The sequence below is a fragment of the Episyrphus balteatus genome, chromosome 2, assembly GCF_945859705.1.
Source record: "Episyrphus balteatus chromosome 2, idEpiBalt1.1, whole genome shotgun sequence".
NCBI classification, from domain to species: Eukaryota; Metazoa; Arthropoda; class Insecta; order Diptera; family Syrphidae; genus Episyrphus; species Episyrphus balteatus.
The window spans coordinates 71,271,418-71,285,990 of NC_079135.1; the positions used below are offsets into that span (position 1 = coordinate 71,271,418).

The 14,573-nt window shown below is 31.9% G+C and overlaps 4 protein-coding genes across 5 annotated transcripts; 3 read left to right on the plus strand and 1 right to left on the minus strand.

The window, feature by feature from the left end:
• The first annotated feature begins 1,697 nt into the window (after window positions 1–1,697).
• Window positions 1,698–2,363, plus strand: LOC129909814 (N-alpha-acetyltransferase 38, NatC auxiliary subunit). The gene is made up of 2 exons (XM_055986912.1): window positions 1,698–1,928; window positions 1,989–2,363. Exons 1-2 carry the CDS (start codon window positions 1,881–1,883, stop codon window positions 2,286–2,288), a joined length of 348 nt encoding a protein of 115 aa, XP_055842887.1. The 5' UTR covers window positions 1,698–1,880; the 3' UTR covers window positions 2,289–2,363.
• A 40-nt stretch (window positions 2,364–2,403) lies between these two features.
• Window positions 2,404–2,878, minus strand: LOC129909816 (cytochrome c oxidase assembly factor 6 homolog). Its single transcript, XM_055986913.1, has 2 exons — window positions 2,760–2,878; window positions 2,404–2,679 (listed from the first exon to the last, which is right to left on the minus strand). Exon 2 carries the CDS (start codon window positions 2,662–2,664, stop codon window positions 2,404–2,406), a length of 261 nt encoding a protein of 86 aa, XP_055842888.1. The 5' UTR covers window positions 2,665–2,679; window positions 2,760–2,878.
• A 4,657-nt stretch (window positions 2,879–7,535) lies between these two features.
• On the plus strand, window positions 7,536–8,859 carry LOC129909517 (uncharacterized). The gene is made up of 3 exons (XM_055986591.1): window positions 7,536–7,560; window positions 7,659–8,778; window positions 8,847–8,859. Exons 1-3 carry the CDS (start codon window positions 7,536–7,538, stop codon window positions 8,857–8,859), a joined length of 1,158 nt encoding a protein of 385 aa, XP_055842566.1.
• Window positions 8,860–10,838: 1,979 nt separating this feature from the next.
• Window positions 10,839–11,851, plus strand: LOC129911462 (uncharacterized). Of its 2 annotated transcripts, none has more exons than XM_055989273.1 (3): window positions 10,839–10,984; window positions 11,052–11,379; window positions 11,439–11,851. In XM_055989273.1, exons 1-3 carry the CDS (start codon window positions 10,970–10,972, stop codon window positions 11,756–11,758), a joined length of 663 nt encoding a protein of 220 aa, XP_055845248.1. In that variant the 5' UTR covers window positions 10,839–10,969; the 3' UTR covers window positions 11,759–11,851. The 2 variants fall into 2 exon arrangements, with proteins under 2 accessions (XP_055845248.1, XP_055845249.1); XM_055989274.1 differs by having other exon boundaries at window positions 11,442–11,851.
• Window positions 11,852–14,573: the final 2,722 nt, after the last annotated feature.

Consider the following 14,573-nt stretch of genomic DNA (forward strand, 5'->3'; position numbering starts at 1 on the left):
GTATAATTGGCACTGAAATCGGTAATATAGCTAAGGTTTAGCACTGGTTCAAGGTTAATATATGTGAAAATAACCAACTCCATGCTTGAATTAAAGTTAAAACACAGCCAATCCCCCCAAAAAAAGTTAAATTTGTGAACCAAGGCTGAAACACGTTTGTACAACCTGGCCCAAAATCACTGCATAGGGTATTCATGTAAAAATTTGAAGAATTTAAGTTCCTATAACGATTTGAGATTCGAAACAAGATAATTTTCGAGATTATTTCATCCCGACAAACAATTTTGGTTCTATAAAGAATTACAGTAGGGATTTTTCATTTGAAAATTCGTCGCCCCACCGAATTGTTTTGTTTCATACGCCATTGGCACTTTTTCGGGGAACCGCATTTAAAGGTTTGCGTCCCACATCCATGGCATTTTCTTTATTTTTGACGCCTTGGTATGCAAGTGGAACTAAACAATTCTTAAACAAACAATAGCCAAAAATTATATGGAAACGTCCAAACGCCAAAAAATGGTTTATGGCACAAAACAAATCTAGAAAATGTTGATTTTGATTGATATGGAACAAAATCGATGTTCGATATCTTGGGATTGGAAAGACATAGCGCAAATCTGATCACAATTTTAGAATGAGCATACAAAATTACCCTGCATTCATAAACTCAAAAACGACAAAAATGGCGTATGGAACAAAACAATTCTATAGGGCGACGAATTGAAGAAAAGATTGAAATGGGTAAAGATCAAAGAATATTGCGAATCTTCCAGCTAGTTGAAACGTTCACAGGGAAATGATAATTAAATTCAAAATTAAATTCCACTGACATTCAAAATCAACAAAAACACGTCTTAACAACTGAAAGTGTGTACTAGCATGCTGACCAACAAATAAAACAGAGTGTGAATAGTGACTACGATTCACAGAAATTTACCTAGTTCATACCATAACAAAACTAGTTTACAATGGACACGTTCAAACACCAAGCTATCAAGCTATCTGGGATACCCGTATCTAGAATATCTCTTTTAACGAAAAAAGTATCCAGATAGCTTGCCAAAGCAGCAACAAAAAAAATATGTAAATATTGAAGAAAGGAAATTTTTGCTTTTGAGCAAATTCCTTTTTTTTCATTTTGGATAGTACTTGCACAATTGATTTAACTTTTATTCTTGAAAATTTATTTTATTTTCAAGCTGAATAATCGCGCGAATAGAAATCAAAATAAAAAAGAGTCAAATGTTTATCAGCTGATCACTCGGATACCTTCAGATTATTATTTTTTGACAGAAAATGGTTCGTTTCTTTGCTAATTTTTAACATTGTTTACAACAACAAAAAGTTATCCGATAGCTTTATGTTAACTGTTTGAACGTGTCCAATTATAAACACTAGATGGTGCTACTTGTTAATCCCTTTGACATTTCATTTCAAAACGTAAATTTTCATACCCCAACATAGTACGCAGATCGACATGCTCTTTTACGAGTTTATAGACATTTTTCACACACATTTCATTTTCAAGAACATCTAGAGCAGCAAGAGCTATGGAGAATCTCCATAGAAAACCAAATATCACCATCCACAAACTGGGAGAGAATATGAAAAGTACTGTTCGATTGAACTAACAAATAATAAAAATTAATATTTTGTTCTAATCTGGAACGCATTCCCTTATCAACTGACACATGTCAAATTCTGACGACTAGATACTTTTTCTTATGAAAATAAACAATTTTATAAATAAATTCACATTTTCGCATAGACTTGAATAATTCATCTCTAATTTGTGCACAATAATGTTTTAATTTTTAAAAATTATCAACAATTTTTTCGTATCAAATCACATAGAGTAAAAAAAAAAAACCCAATCAAATATGAGTAGCACAAGTTCAGAATATAATGCAGAACCCCTTCAAAGAGAAGTATGTTCCTTGAATGCATTTTTATTGATTTATCATAATTCTATTCTTTATTTTATATAGCCAATAGTTCAGCGTCCACGACCACCACCAGAAGCTCTAACCAAAGGCAGAGCAAACCTCCGCAAATGGCTAGGCAAGACATTCAGAGTAGTCATAACCGACGGCCGGGTTCTAACCGGCTTCTTCAACTGCACCGACAAAGACGCAAATGTTGTCCTATCAATGTGCACTGAATATTTGGAAGAAGGAAAAGATGCACGAGTTCTGGGCAATGTCATGATTCCAGGCAAGCACATAGTCTCAATATCTGTGGATATGCCTGTCGACCCACCAATGACTTCCCAAGAATTGACACAATGACTAGCACATAATTAAACTATGTATTTTCTTTTTTTTTTTGTATTTATTAAACAATTTTTAACAAAAAAACTATAATGAAGAGTTTTAAATTCCTTAAACTATAGAAACGTAAATGTTATTTCTCTTTTTGTTCGAGCGGGTCAAAGCCCTTGCTAACTTTTTCCTTGAATTGTTCGTAGGTTCGTTTTCGGTCAAAGTGTTTGACCCATTGCGACGGACAGGATTTTTCGTAGAGTTTCCTCAAGTCGGCACATTGTTTGGGAACAGCTTCACCACTGGTGGATTGATGACCGGGGGCATGAGTATCTAGGCAAGCCCAGAAATCATCGCGAGCTTTCCAGCATTTTGCCCGTTCGTCTTTGGTTGGAAAACTCATTTATGGAGTGGAGTTCTGAAATATTTGGAGTAATTATTGGATACTTTTTAGATATTTTGTTGTGAAATATTTAAGTAAAATATTCTGTATCTTACTTGTAATTTTGATCACATAACCTGGAATATTTACGAAAAAAAATTTAGACAGCTGACATTTGACAGTTTTTGAGGTTCATCAGGGAAGGAAAATGAATAATGACACTTTGGAGTTTGGAGAGTTCATTCCATTCCATAATTCATTTTGTAAATCGAATTCTCTACAAAATCAAAAACCGTTAAAAATTCTAAGTTTGTTTGGACTAGAGCCCGAAAGAAATAATTCCAGAAATTATTCATACTCATAGTGTTTTGAAATTGAAATTTTACTATCTCATTTCGTTTGATAGCTCATTTGGGAATTTTTATTTCCACACCTCAAAATTGATTCTTCCGTGGCCAAAATTTTTTCCGCTTCTCGTTTCAGTCACATTCGTACAAATTAGAGAGATTCGCATGTAAACATTTTTTCGGCTTCAAGCCTAGTACGCTGCTGATGCGAAATGAAATTTTCCATACAAAATTTCGTTAACGAAATTTTAAACGAAAAATTTCGTTTTGCTTTTCGTTTTTCAGTACATATGTAGCTCTAGCGAAAAATTGGAGAGCTTTTACTCATTTGTCACTTACATTGTACTGTCCTGTGCATTTTTCTTGACTCCAAGAGCAGTGTTGACGAAATTCATTTATTTCTTGCTTTAAAAATTAGTTTCTGTTGATTTTTCTTGATTTTAAATTAATTTTGAATTTTTTTATTTTGACTTTGACAGAATATTCGATGATATTTTTTTGTTAGCATTTTCGTTGTCGACTTTGGAGACTTGAAAATTTTTCGTTTCGCATCAGCAGCGTACCAGGCTAAAGCCAAGTACGCTGCTGATGCGAAACGAAATTTTCCATACAAAATTTCGTTAACGAAATCTTGAGCGAAATTAAATTTGTTTTGTTTTTGCTTTAAAACTTATTTTCGGATGTTTTTTCTTGAATTTTTTGATTTATATTTCTATTATTTTCACTTTGCTATAATACCTGATAGTATTTTTTCGTTAACATGTCCGCTGTTGACTTTGGAGACTACAAAATTTTTCGTTTCGCTTCAGCAGCGTACTAGGCTTTTATTTGTTAAAAAATATTTTCTTAAAAATAGCATATTAAATTTTTGTTTTAAAAATCTAACGATTTTCCAAATTTTTCTAAGAATTCCTTGTTAAATGTACAAGAATTAAAATGGCTTACTTGGTTTTATATATAAAAATTATTTAACACCGTGTTTAATTAATTATAAAAACAGATTTTATTTTTTTATGAAAGTTCTTAAAAAATCACACTAGGTATAAATGTTTCCTAATTTTGTTCAGTAAAAAGTTTTAAGCCTAGTACGGTGTCTTATTTTGAATTGAGAAATGTAATACATTCAAAAAATATCAAATATCAAGATCAAAAGGCATACCCAACAAACTTTATCCCTTCTATAAAGCTTTACAGGAGCTTCATTAACACCTGTAAAGCTTTATAGGAGCAAATTTGTTAGTCGGGTAGGTAAAACATATTTTTAGAAAACATGTTTATTTTGCATATTTTCAATGTGAAATTTTCACATTGATGCGGCAAAAAGTTTCGGAGGAAGTGCTGTGTTTACTTACACCTGCTTCTTAACTCAGTTTAAATGGTTTCCAGAACTTTAAACACGTTTTTCTAGAACCGGTGTCTTTTAAGTTGATGAGAAAAATTTCTACGAAACGACTAACCGATCGGGTTGAAATTTTTACACGATCTTTTTTGATAGTTTTGTCAATTAATGATTGAGGGAATAAAGTTTGTGTTAGTTAAAATTTTCTTGAAAAAAGTTTTTTTTTAGGGAAACCGCCATTTTGTAAATAATCAAAGTTTGGACTATTCAATTGATCATTACCTGTATTTATATCCTAAAAATGAATCATAAATGTTTTTTTTACTTACGATGATTTGGATAAGAGATATCTTCCTAGATTTGGAGAATGTCCGAAGTATCTTTTATTCTATATTTTCTTAAAACTAGTCGACTTTTTATGAATTCAACACTATTAAAAAGCTTTCGAACAATTCAAAAGCAAATATTCGTAATGATTTTGTGGTCCAGTATCCACAATGGGTTGTTTTCATTAAACGGAGCTACGATCTTCCTTGTCTTCTCGGACCTGTTGCTTGGTATATGATATACAAATACTTGACTGCAAAATTTTTGTATGTATGTGGCCAAGCCTATGTTGACAATATAATGACCTATATATCACATTTTTGAACAGATTAAGGAGTCCATGATTGTAAATAAAATAACAGTAGGTAGATTCTGTGCTGCTTGCCAATAAGCATAATTTTCCAGTGCACTTTAAACGACCACTACAAAATACTATGCAATTTTATACAGCTTCTCCTGATCAATTTTCTGGATCGTTACAACTGGCCTATTACTCAGCATCGAGACGAATTATTATAAATCTACTTAAAAAAACAAAACAAATTAATCATTTAATTTTAATGAAACCAACCAACCCTGAGAAAAAAAATATATTTATTGCATTGAAATAAATTATCTGAATCATTAAAAGCTATACAGATCAGATTCAGTAAAATATTTTGCCACAATAACCTAATTGATTGTCGTCAAGAATTAAACACAAGAAAACTTTGTGGTATTTCTCACACTTCAAGGTGAAACAATCGTTATCTTTGTATCCCCCTTGGGCTCCCGTGACATCTTAGTCATAGATTTACTATAAAGTAACAATCGATCTCTTTTTATATAGAAATAAAAATATTAAATAAATCCTTTAGCAACAATAAACACAAGTAATAACGCCATAAATCTGAATCTTCATTCTATCCAGATGTTGCATTGCATTTATTCTCATCATCATCATCATTCTCATCACTCAGAATCTCTTTGCAGTTTCTGAAAACAATGCATCATAAACAATTGTTACATACAAACATAATGTTAACTATAATGACGTAGGTAAACTTACATGAAGCTTTAACAATACAATTTTATGTTGCTCTTCACCCCATCTTTACTAGTTTTACCCCATTAAGATGTAAGCCAACCTTAACATTTGGTCTAGGTACATAAGGTATTATACGAACAAGACGGACAACCGCATCAGAATAATGCGGGACAAGTTCAAAACAACAAATTGCATTTTTAAAGATTGCATCAATTTTTGTGGCTTAGGATTATACAAATGCGTCGCAGCACTGCTGCTGACTGACGTTGACAACTAAGAGGCGGGCAGAGTGTAGATCATGCGGTTTGATTTGAACTCGAAAGGGGAGGTATACTTTTAAGTTTGAATGAAGTGCGTGTACCTTCAAAACTTGCACCAACACCCACCAGATAATGTGGTTTTAAATGCTAAAATTTAATTGTGAGAAAAATCAATTTGAGGCCAATGGCAAGTCCACGACAACAGAACTTTACTCATAACGTAGCTCAGTGAACTTTATTAGAAAAGAACTATTGTTCATAATTTATCAGTCAATTTTAAAATTAGCGTCCAACGGACTGAGAGTTTTACTGGTATTTAGCATATAGTGACAAAAAAATTTGACAATGATTTAGCAGTCATAAATTCTTATAATTGAAAAGCAAATTTGTAGCATATTCATATTGACTTGCTTGAAAAAGGGGTACGCTCTGGAATGAATTTGTAAAAATGTTTTCTCTTTCTACAGCCAATTTCAATTATCTTATAAGATCGTTATATCTTGCGTTGCTATTTTGTGAGCCAATCAAAGAGGTTAAGGTTTACATAATCAAAGAAAACGAATACCCTGCGAAGAATGGTAAAGTGAAAAATGTAATAGGCGACAGTCTTAACTTACTTAAAACATCTCATTTTGCTAGTCATGATTTTCAAGGACCAAAGGTTGTAAAAGGTTCTTAAAATTTAGGGAAAAATGTTTTGACATTTTCTTTTTAATGACGAATCCAAAAAAAAAAAAATTCATTTGGAGGCTTAAATCTAATCGAGAATATTCATTAATTGAATTCCATCACTATAATGTTTGTATGAAAGCATAAGATCTGGTTAAATTTTGAATCTGAAATTTCTAACCATTAAAAGTTGTTAGCAATAAAACAAAGGTTGCACGTTCGCCGTAGTGATCCTAGTCTAAAAAGGGACAAACATACCTTACACACATTTGAACGAGCAAACAATGTGATTTGTATAAGACAAAACGAACATCTAGAGCAATGTATTAAAGGGTTATAACTACACTAGCCCAAAAAACTAAGGGAACAAAAAAAAAAAATAGTGGTTTTTCTTAGTGATTTTCGATATATGATCGCCATGCCAAAATAAAAAGCATGTGAAGCTCTATTCTTCTTGTTTTAGAATTAAATGTTAAAATATTTTCTTTCTAACGGTAAAATAGCTAAATCGTTAGAACTGTTCAAAAACCAAAATTTTCCAATTTTTTTTGTTTTTACTTTTCTCTTAAGAAAGTGGGAAAATTATTTCTGATAAAATGATTATTATTTTTAGAAACGGTATTTATTTGGCTTTAAGATTCATTTTGTTTCAAACTTCTACGATTTTTTTTAGACGGCAATATCAGTTATCAAACCAAAAACCATACTTTTGACTTTGACTATCAATATATGGTTTGGTTTCCGTAACAAAAACCTTGTTGAACAGTGTAACTTACCTTTTATTTGATTTATTGAAAATACTTTTTATTTTTTTTATTTTTTATCCGAAATTGTTTCAATGCCAGTTCGTCACTTGCTAGTTTATTCACAGTTAGAGCCTTTTCCTAGGAGTAAACTTTTTTACTTATTCATTATCACGAAAAATGATTTACATAATTGAATTGCAGGGTATTGTTTTTTGGATTTCTGACTTTAAAATATTTTTGATTGTTGAAATTTGGCCTTGTCCATTCGGTTATATTTTGATTCACAACTTGGTTTTATAGTATCTTATGATATCGTCCTGGGGTGCCAACCCCAAAATCTCTCGCTGGCTCTATACAGCCATTGCAAGAACAATTATAACATACGAACAGCCCCCACAGCAGCGTTAGAAGTTATCACAGATCTACCACCACTCCATCTCCTACTAAAGAAAGAAGCCATGGTCAACGGCTACAGGCTCATCGCAGAAGATAACTCTAATTGCAAGATAATTCACTCTGATATTCTCACTGAATTAAATAGGGAAGAATTACTTAAAATATCTCTAGTAGACAATTGTCTCCCAAGATATACCTTCACCCAAAACTATAAGGTCACATTCCCCTCACGACATGAGTGGGAACAGAACAGACCCATCTTCAATAGCGAGTCTCATGTATGGTACACAGATGGCTCCAAAACAAATGAAGGTGTTGGGGCCGGAGTATTCGGAATGAACACCAAAACTTATCTGCACCAGAGCATGGACAGCTTCAATTCCGTATTCCGAGCAGAGATATTCGCAATTGAACTCTGCCTCAGAGAAAACTTAAACAGAGCTGTAATAAACAAAAAAATTTATATTCTCTCTGACAGCAAGGCCGCACTCCAAGCTCTTAGGAGCAATGAAGTCATCTCAAAGCTGGTATGGGACTGCATACAACTTCTACACCAACCTGCCAGTACAAACAGAGTTCAACTCATTTGGATACCTGGTCACAGCGGTCACGTTGGGAATGAAATAGCAGACACACTAGCCAGAAAAGGTTCCGCATCTACATTCATGATGCCAAGACCATTCTGTGGCATACCAACAAGCACTGCAAAACATTACATTAATAAATGGCTAAGAGATATGGCTAATCATTACTGGACGCATACGGAAGGTAACAGACAAGCCAAAAAATTTATACCAAACATCTCCCACGCCAGAACGAAACAACTCCTCACACTCACCAGGAGTCAGATTCGCATAACCACAGGCTTCCTTACTGGACACTGCTCAGTAAAAAAACACCTCAAGACCATGGGCATTACACAAGACGATACCTGCAGAATGTGTAACGAAGACGAAGAAACAGCAGAACACATATTGTGTCACTGTAATTGCTTAATCAATACACGTCGACGTCACCTCGGAGGGTATTATCTCGAAGCGGAAAACATTGCCGCTAGTTCATCCAAAAACATACTAAATTTTCTAAACTCAGGATTTCTACATGAACTCTAAAAAGAGGACATCACAATAGGCCCATCAGAGGACGCAGTGATAAGGCGAATTATTCCCACCTCTCACCCTAATCTTAATCTTAATCTTATGATATCGTCCGCACAACGCCAAAACCGTGAATCTTCATTTTTGGACATTTTGACTTTAATGTGTCATTTTACTTGTTATCGGTCCTTCTATTCACTGCGTCAATACCAATCCTCCATCTGTTGCATAGAAGCCTAAAATATCATTTTTTGCTGCACGAGTTTCCATAAGATTGCATGTGTTTCCAAAACTTTGAAGCCGTTTTTCTCAAAACTACAATTTTGCAGATTCGTGGTTTTGGCTTTGTGCCTACGATATCTTGTAGTATGTCAAAGAAAATATTTCCACAAAATTTATATCCATTAGCTTACGAATTTTTTTAATCACGAAGATTCAGTGGTAGATTGAGTACTTTTTCCTCTTAAGTGTTTTTTTATTTTACTTTTTATTTTTTTCTGATACTAATGCTAAAAGTAGTTATGGGAACTATCGAATAATAACTAACAAATTTGTAAAATATTCATTGATTCGATAGTTTTAATCATTCATTCATTCATTTAGTTACTATTCATTCGAATAGTTTTTTCATTCGGTAGTTTTTTCATTCGAATAGTTTAGTTACTATTTTCATTTGAATAGTTTAGTTACTATTTTCATTCGAATAGTTAAGTTACTATTTTCATTCGAATAGTTTAGTTACTATTTTCATTCGAATAGTTTTTTTTATACGATAGCTTTTTCATTCCAATAGATTTTTTATACGATAGTTTTCTCATTAAAATGTTTTTTTTTATTTGATAGTATTTTCTTTTGAACATTATTCTTGTTCGATAGTTTTTTCATTCGAATAGAATTTTTTGTGCGATAGTTTTTTCATTCGAATAGTTTTCTCATTAAAATAGTTTTTTTTATTTGATAATATTTTCTTTTGAACATTATTTTTATTCGATAGTTTTATTCGATGGTTTTTATTCGAATGAATAAATGAATGAATTATTCGATAGTTCAAAACATTCGATAAGTCCCATCACTAGCTAAAAGTTTTGTTTATTATTAAAAAAGGTTACACATACACCCTAGAGTGACCCACCTAGTCTAGGAGAAATAATATACTAAAAAGAACTCTTAAAAAAGTTTACCTTAACAGTGCATTATGCAATAATGATCAGAATTTTTAAAAGAATAAGATTTAAAAGTGATTTGATGGTGTAATTAGGTCAGTAATTTTTAAAATAACTTAATACCTATGCTAAAGCACTTGTATTAAAGAACTTATAAGAACAAAATTTATTTAGGGCCACCACTATAAGAGTCCTCTTTTTTCCAACAAATCATGGTTAAGGCTTAAGGAATACCAAATGTCATTCCTAGTTCGCTTCCCAGTTACTATCAAAGTAAAAACCTCTATCAAATTAATACTCTTGGCGGAAGAAAACCTTTTTCTCGTTGTTTTCATACTATTGGCTACTAATCAAGAATTAGGTCGACAAATAACGGATAAAATACAAAGTTTTGCCTTATAAATAACGATGTTATATTTTTGAATTATTCAAAATGCAAACAAAAAGTAAGAAAAAACCTACAGGTAGCATAGTTTTGCGTACTCATTTATGTTACTATACAAAACTATTGGAAGATTTTGAAATATTGACTTGTAAGTTAGCCTATACTTGAAAAAGAGAACATTGTAAACAAATTACAGAAAAAAAAAAAAACCGAAGAAAACATGAACCCGTAGGTAGCCAAAATTTCCCATATTCAATGGATACCATTGTTACCCTGCATAAAATCGGTTTGTGTTTGTGACCGTCAATAAGCACCTATTGTAAGCTCTGATGTATCTACTATGTACCTACAAGATACTTTTTGTACGCAATTTCTATGTTTAGTAGTTGTAAAGTGTTAGAGCAAATCATTTTCTGCAAAGTCTAACGAATAGGTTTGATTGGCTTAAGTCATATAAAAGCCAAGCCGCCACTATTGTGCAGCATCAGTTTCCGATTTGAATCTCTTGGATTAACATTAGCTCCTGGATCATTTTTAATTCTATTTAGAAGTTCGAATAAATTTATAGAAATGATGAAGTGCTTTGTAAGTCTTAAAACTATTGGATTGGATAAAAATAAAGTTGTAATCTTCCTAACTTGTTTGTCTTAAGATAATCTTCACGGTCCTTATTGTGTGTGTGGTGGTTAGAGCTGAAATCAAATCGGAAGGAGATTCTGAGTCAGCGCCATCTGAAATCGAAATCTCAGAAAATCAGTTGAAGAAACAGGAGAAACGTGGAATAGGATACAATACTCTTGGTGGTTATACAAGTGGATTGGGTGTTGATGGAGCATTAGGAGGAGTTGGAGCATTAGGTGGAGTTGGATACAACGGCATTGCTGGATATAATGGAGGAGTTGGATACTCAGGTGCTGTAGGCGGTTACAATAGCGCTTATTATAGTCCTTATACACCACCCAGAGTAGCGGGTCTTGGAGGTGAGATAGCACTTGTTTTTCTGATATTTTTATTTTTAGCTGTGATTTCAATATACGAGCAGGTATCTCCAGCTACACAAATCCAGGATATTACAACAGTGGATATAATACGGGATATAGTGGTTTGGGTGGATATACTGGATACAATTCTGGTTATGGATACCCATCAACAGCAGCTGCATATAGTAGCTCCCGACTAGGATATCCATATACTCGTCAAGGCTATTACAATTCGTATCCATCAAGTTATTACAACAGTCAACTTGGAAGCAGTATTGTAGGAGGTGGTCTAGGACTTGGCGTTGGCCCTACACCAGTTCCAGTTGTTGCAGGTGGGGGTTATCAGTACGGACCTGGTATTTCAGGAGGAATATATTAATTTAATTGAAATGGTAGAGGAGAAGATAACAATTTTGCAATTAATTTTTTTTATAACGAAGCAATGGTGTATTAATAAAAGAAACTTATTTATTTATGCGTCCAACAAAATATTGAAAGCATGTGACTTTTTGTCGGGTGGGTTCGAAATACTATATGGATACTTGTTCTGTTTTAAAAATCCTGTTTTCTGTGTGTAAAATACACTGTATAATACAGCCAAATTAGGTTTTGATATCATACAAATTATAAACAGGATTTTCTTGGCTTGTTATTATTCTTTGAAAACGAAAGTAAAAACACAAAAATTGGTGTATTTCCTTCATACGCTTTTTTTTTAATTTCAATCCTCAATTTTTCAAATCCAATTATTTCAATCTCCTTTAATTTTCAAACATTATTCTGTTCAAGGTTTTGGTTTTGTGCTCTGTAGCTGCTCCTTTTTTAAAACTTTTTTTTTAACACAATGTTGTAAAGGCCAAAATAATAAATAACTACTATGTAGGTCTCTCTCCATTACCCAGAAGAAGAAAAGCAAAATAGTGTTTGAATTAAGACTTTTCTAAAATCAATAATGAGCTAAAATAGATTGAAATAACCTGGCTACACCTTCAATCAAAGAGGGTATAAGAAATTTATAGTTTTTAATGATTTAACCGAAATATTCAGTGCATAAATCATAGGAATTAAATTAGTTTAAAATAAAAAATAGAAAAATTGCTAATAATACAGTAAAATAAGGAGAAAAAAGGGGTAAATCTCGGAATGAATGTTAGTAGAAATTTTTTTTGCTCAATATCTTCCTTTTGCCATTCTATAACATATCTCAAAAGTCTAGAAAAATCTCATGTCCGCTTGTCGCGATTTCAAGGTCATATCGCGAAATGGAGATTTTCAAAATTAGCAAAAATAGGCTATGGTATTATATACACATATGATACATGATTTCAAGGTATTTTTTAATGCTGATTCCAAAAAAATCTAAAATCAAGACAATCTGACGTCTCTGGAAAAAGTTATACCTGTTTTTCATCTGTCAACTCATATTATTATAACAGTGGCAAACTTACTGCCGAAAAACCCTTAAAAGTTATGGTAGATGAACCAAATTTTGCATGAAGATTTTAGAATCCATCATTATTAAAAATCAAAACAATCCCTTACAAAAAATATATATACCTACGAAATAATGGTATTTTTTGATGGAGGGGCGAATTTTAGGATATGCACTAAAGAAGATTCTTGTTCATCTTAGGAATAAGTGCAAATAGGCTAATTTTTTCATTTTAATCTTTGTTTGGATATTTTTTAACTACCCTCAAAAATCTAAAAAAATCTCATGTCCGCAAGTCCTAATTTTCTTGGTTTGAAAATAAGGTGGAATCAGCATTAAAAAATACCTTGAAATCATGTATCATATGTGTATATACTACCATAGCCTATTTTTGCTAATTTTGAAAATCTCCATTTCGCGATATGACCTTGAAATCGCGACAAGTGGACATGAGATTTTTCTAGACTTTTGAGATACGTTATAGAATGGCAAAAGGAAGATATTGAGCAAAAAAAATTTCTACTAACATTCATTCTGAGGTTAAACCCTTATTTAACTGGATTATAAACTGTTTGAAATTTTGATTTTTTATTGATTTTTACGGAAAATGAACAATGGCACAGCCATCATATTAATCTGGGTTAACTCTCATTTATGTAATAATAATAATTCGTGCATGAAAATTTTAAGTTTAATTTGATTCCTATAGATCAAAATTCTTTAATTTCCACATTTCCTAGTGTAACAGACTTTTATTATTGTACGTCTATTTTTCCTTAATTTTATAATAAATTGTATTTCTTTGAAACTTGGCCTTTAAAACTCAAAAGCTATTAATAATTTTTTTTCAGATGTTTATTAAATAAACACTATGAAATAGATATAGGGTCTACTACAGAGCATACATAAATGAACGCATTTTGACTCGTCTATTATATTAAACCAAATTCTTATCAGTTCTTGGTTACTCTTTAAAAAAATGTCTTATCATTTAAAGAAAAAATTCAAGACCAGATGGTTTTAAATTTTTGAAAATAAATTATCATAAAAATGTTGTTCTTTGTACTTTTTATACAAAAAACGAACTTTTTATTTTGATCTGGCTTGACATTATGACGTAAAGGTTTTTTCTTTAATATTCCCCAAGTTTTAAGTCGCTAACTTCCCCCCAAGCCAAGGAACTGAATTTTATTATGAGAATAGCATAGAGTTCTGGACTTTGAACAATAAATTTGAAATTCCAGCGAAACTGGAACGAACGCATATTTTAACCTTATGGTAGCAGCTATTTTTTGAATAATTACTGATTTTTTAGCTCTTATAATTTTTTTACTTATAAGATTTTTTTCATTTTCAATTTAATTAAAAAATAACCCAACTTTTATAAGAACAAATAATAAGTTTTGTATACCTACCTATAGTTCATAGTCAAATGTAAGTTTTGTTAATATGTACTTACTTATTTTTTTTAATTTTGGGAAAAATATTGTTTTTCTTCATCTAGTTGAAACTCCAAAATTATAAAAGCAAGAAATCTGTAATAATTCCAAAGGATAGCTACTACCATAAAATTAAAACATGCCTATTTGTTGTTTTTTTTTTTCATAACTAAATTTTCTACTACTACACGGTGGCCAATACGACAATCAATTTGAAAGGAAAAACAATTGATAAGTGTGTTTAGTTTAGAAAACAAAATTATGCCCTCAAATGTGTTTCTTTGATCTGAAAAGGTTAATAAGATCCGTAAAAAATTGCATTA

Excerpts from the sequence above, each read along its gene's own strand:
- LOC129909814 (XM_055986912.1), top strand. The coding sequence starts at position 1,881 with ATGAGTAGCACAAGTTCAGAATATAATGCAGAACCCCTTCAAAGAGAA. Across the intron at positions 1,929-1,988 it reads CAGAACCCCTTCAAAGAGAA|CCAATAGTTCAGCGTCCACG; the intron begins GTATGTTCCTTG and ends TATTTTATATAG.
- LOC129911462 (XM_055989273.1), top strand. Across the intron at positions 11,380-11,438 it reads CAGAGTAGCGGGTCTTGGAG|CAGGTATCTCCAGCTACACA; the intron begins GTGAGATAGCAC and ends TCAATATACGAG.
- LOC129909816 (XM_055986913.1), bottom strand. The coding sequence starts at position 2,664 with ATGAGTTTTCCAACCAAAGACGAACGGGCAAAATGCTGGAAAGCTCGC.
- LOC129909517 (XM_055986591.1), top strand. The coding sequence starts at position 7,536 with ATGATTTACATAATTGAATTGCAGG. Across the intron at positions 7,561-7,658 it reads TTACATAATTGAATTGCAGG|TATCTTATGATATCGTCCTG; the intron begins GTATTGTTTTTT and ends TTGGTTTTATAG.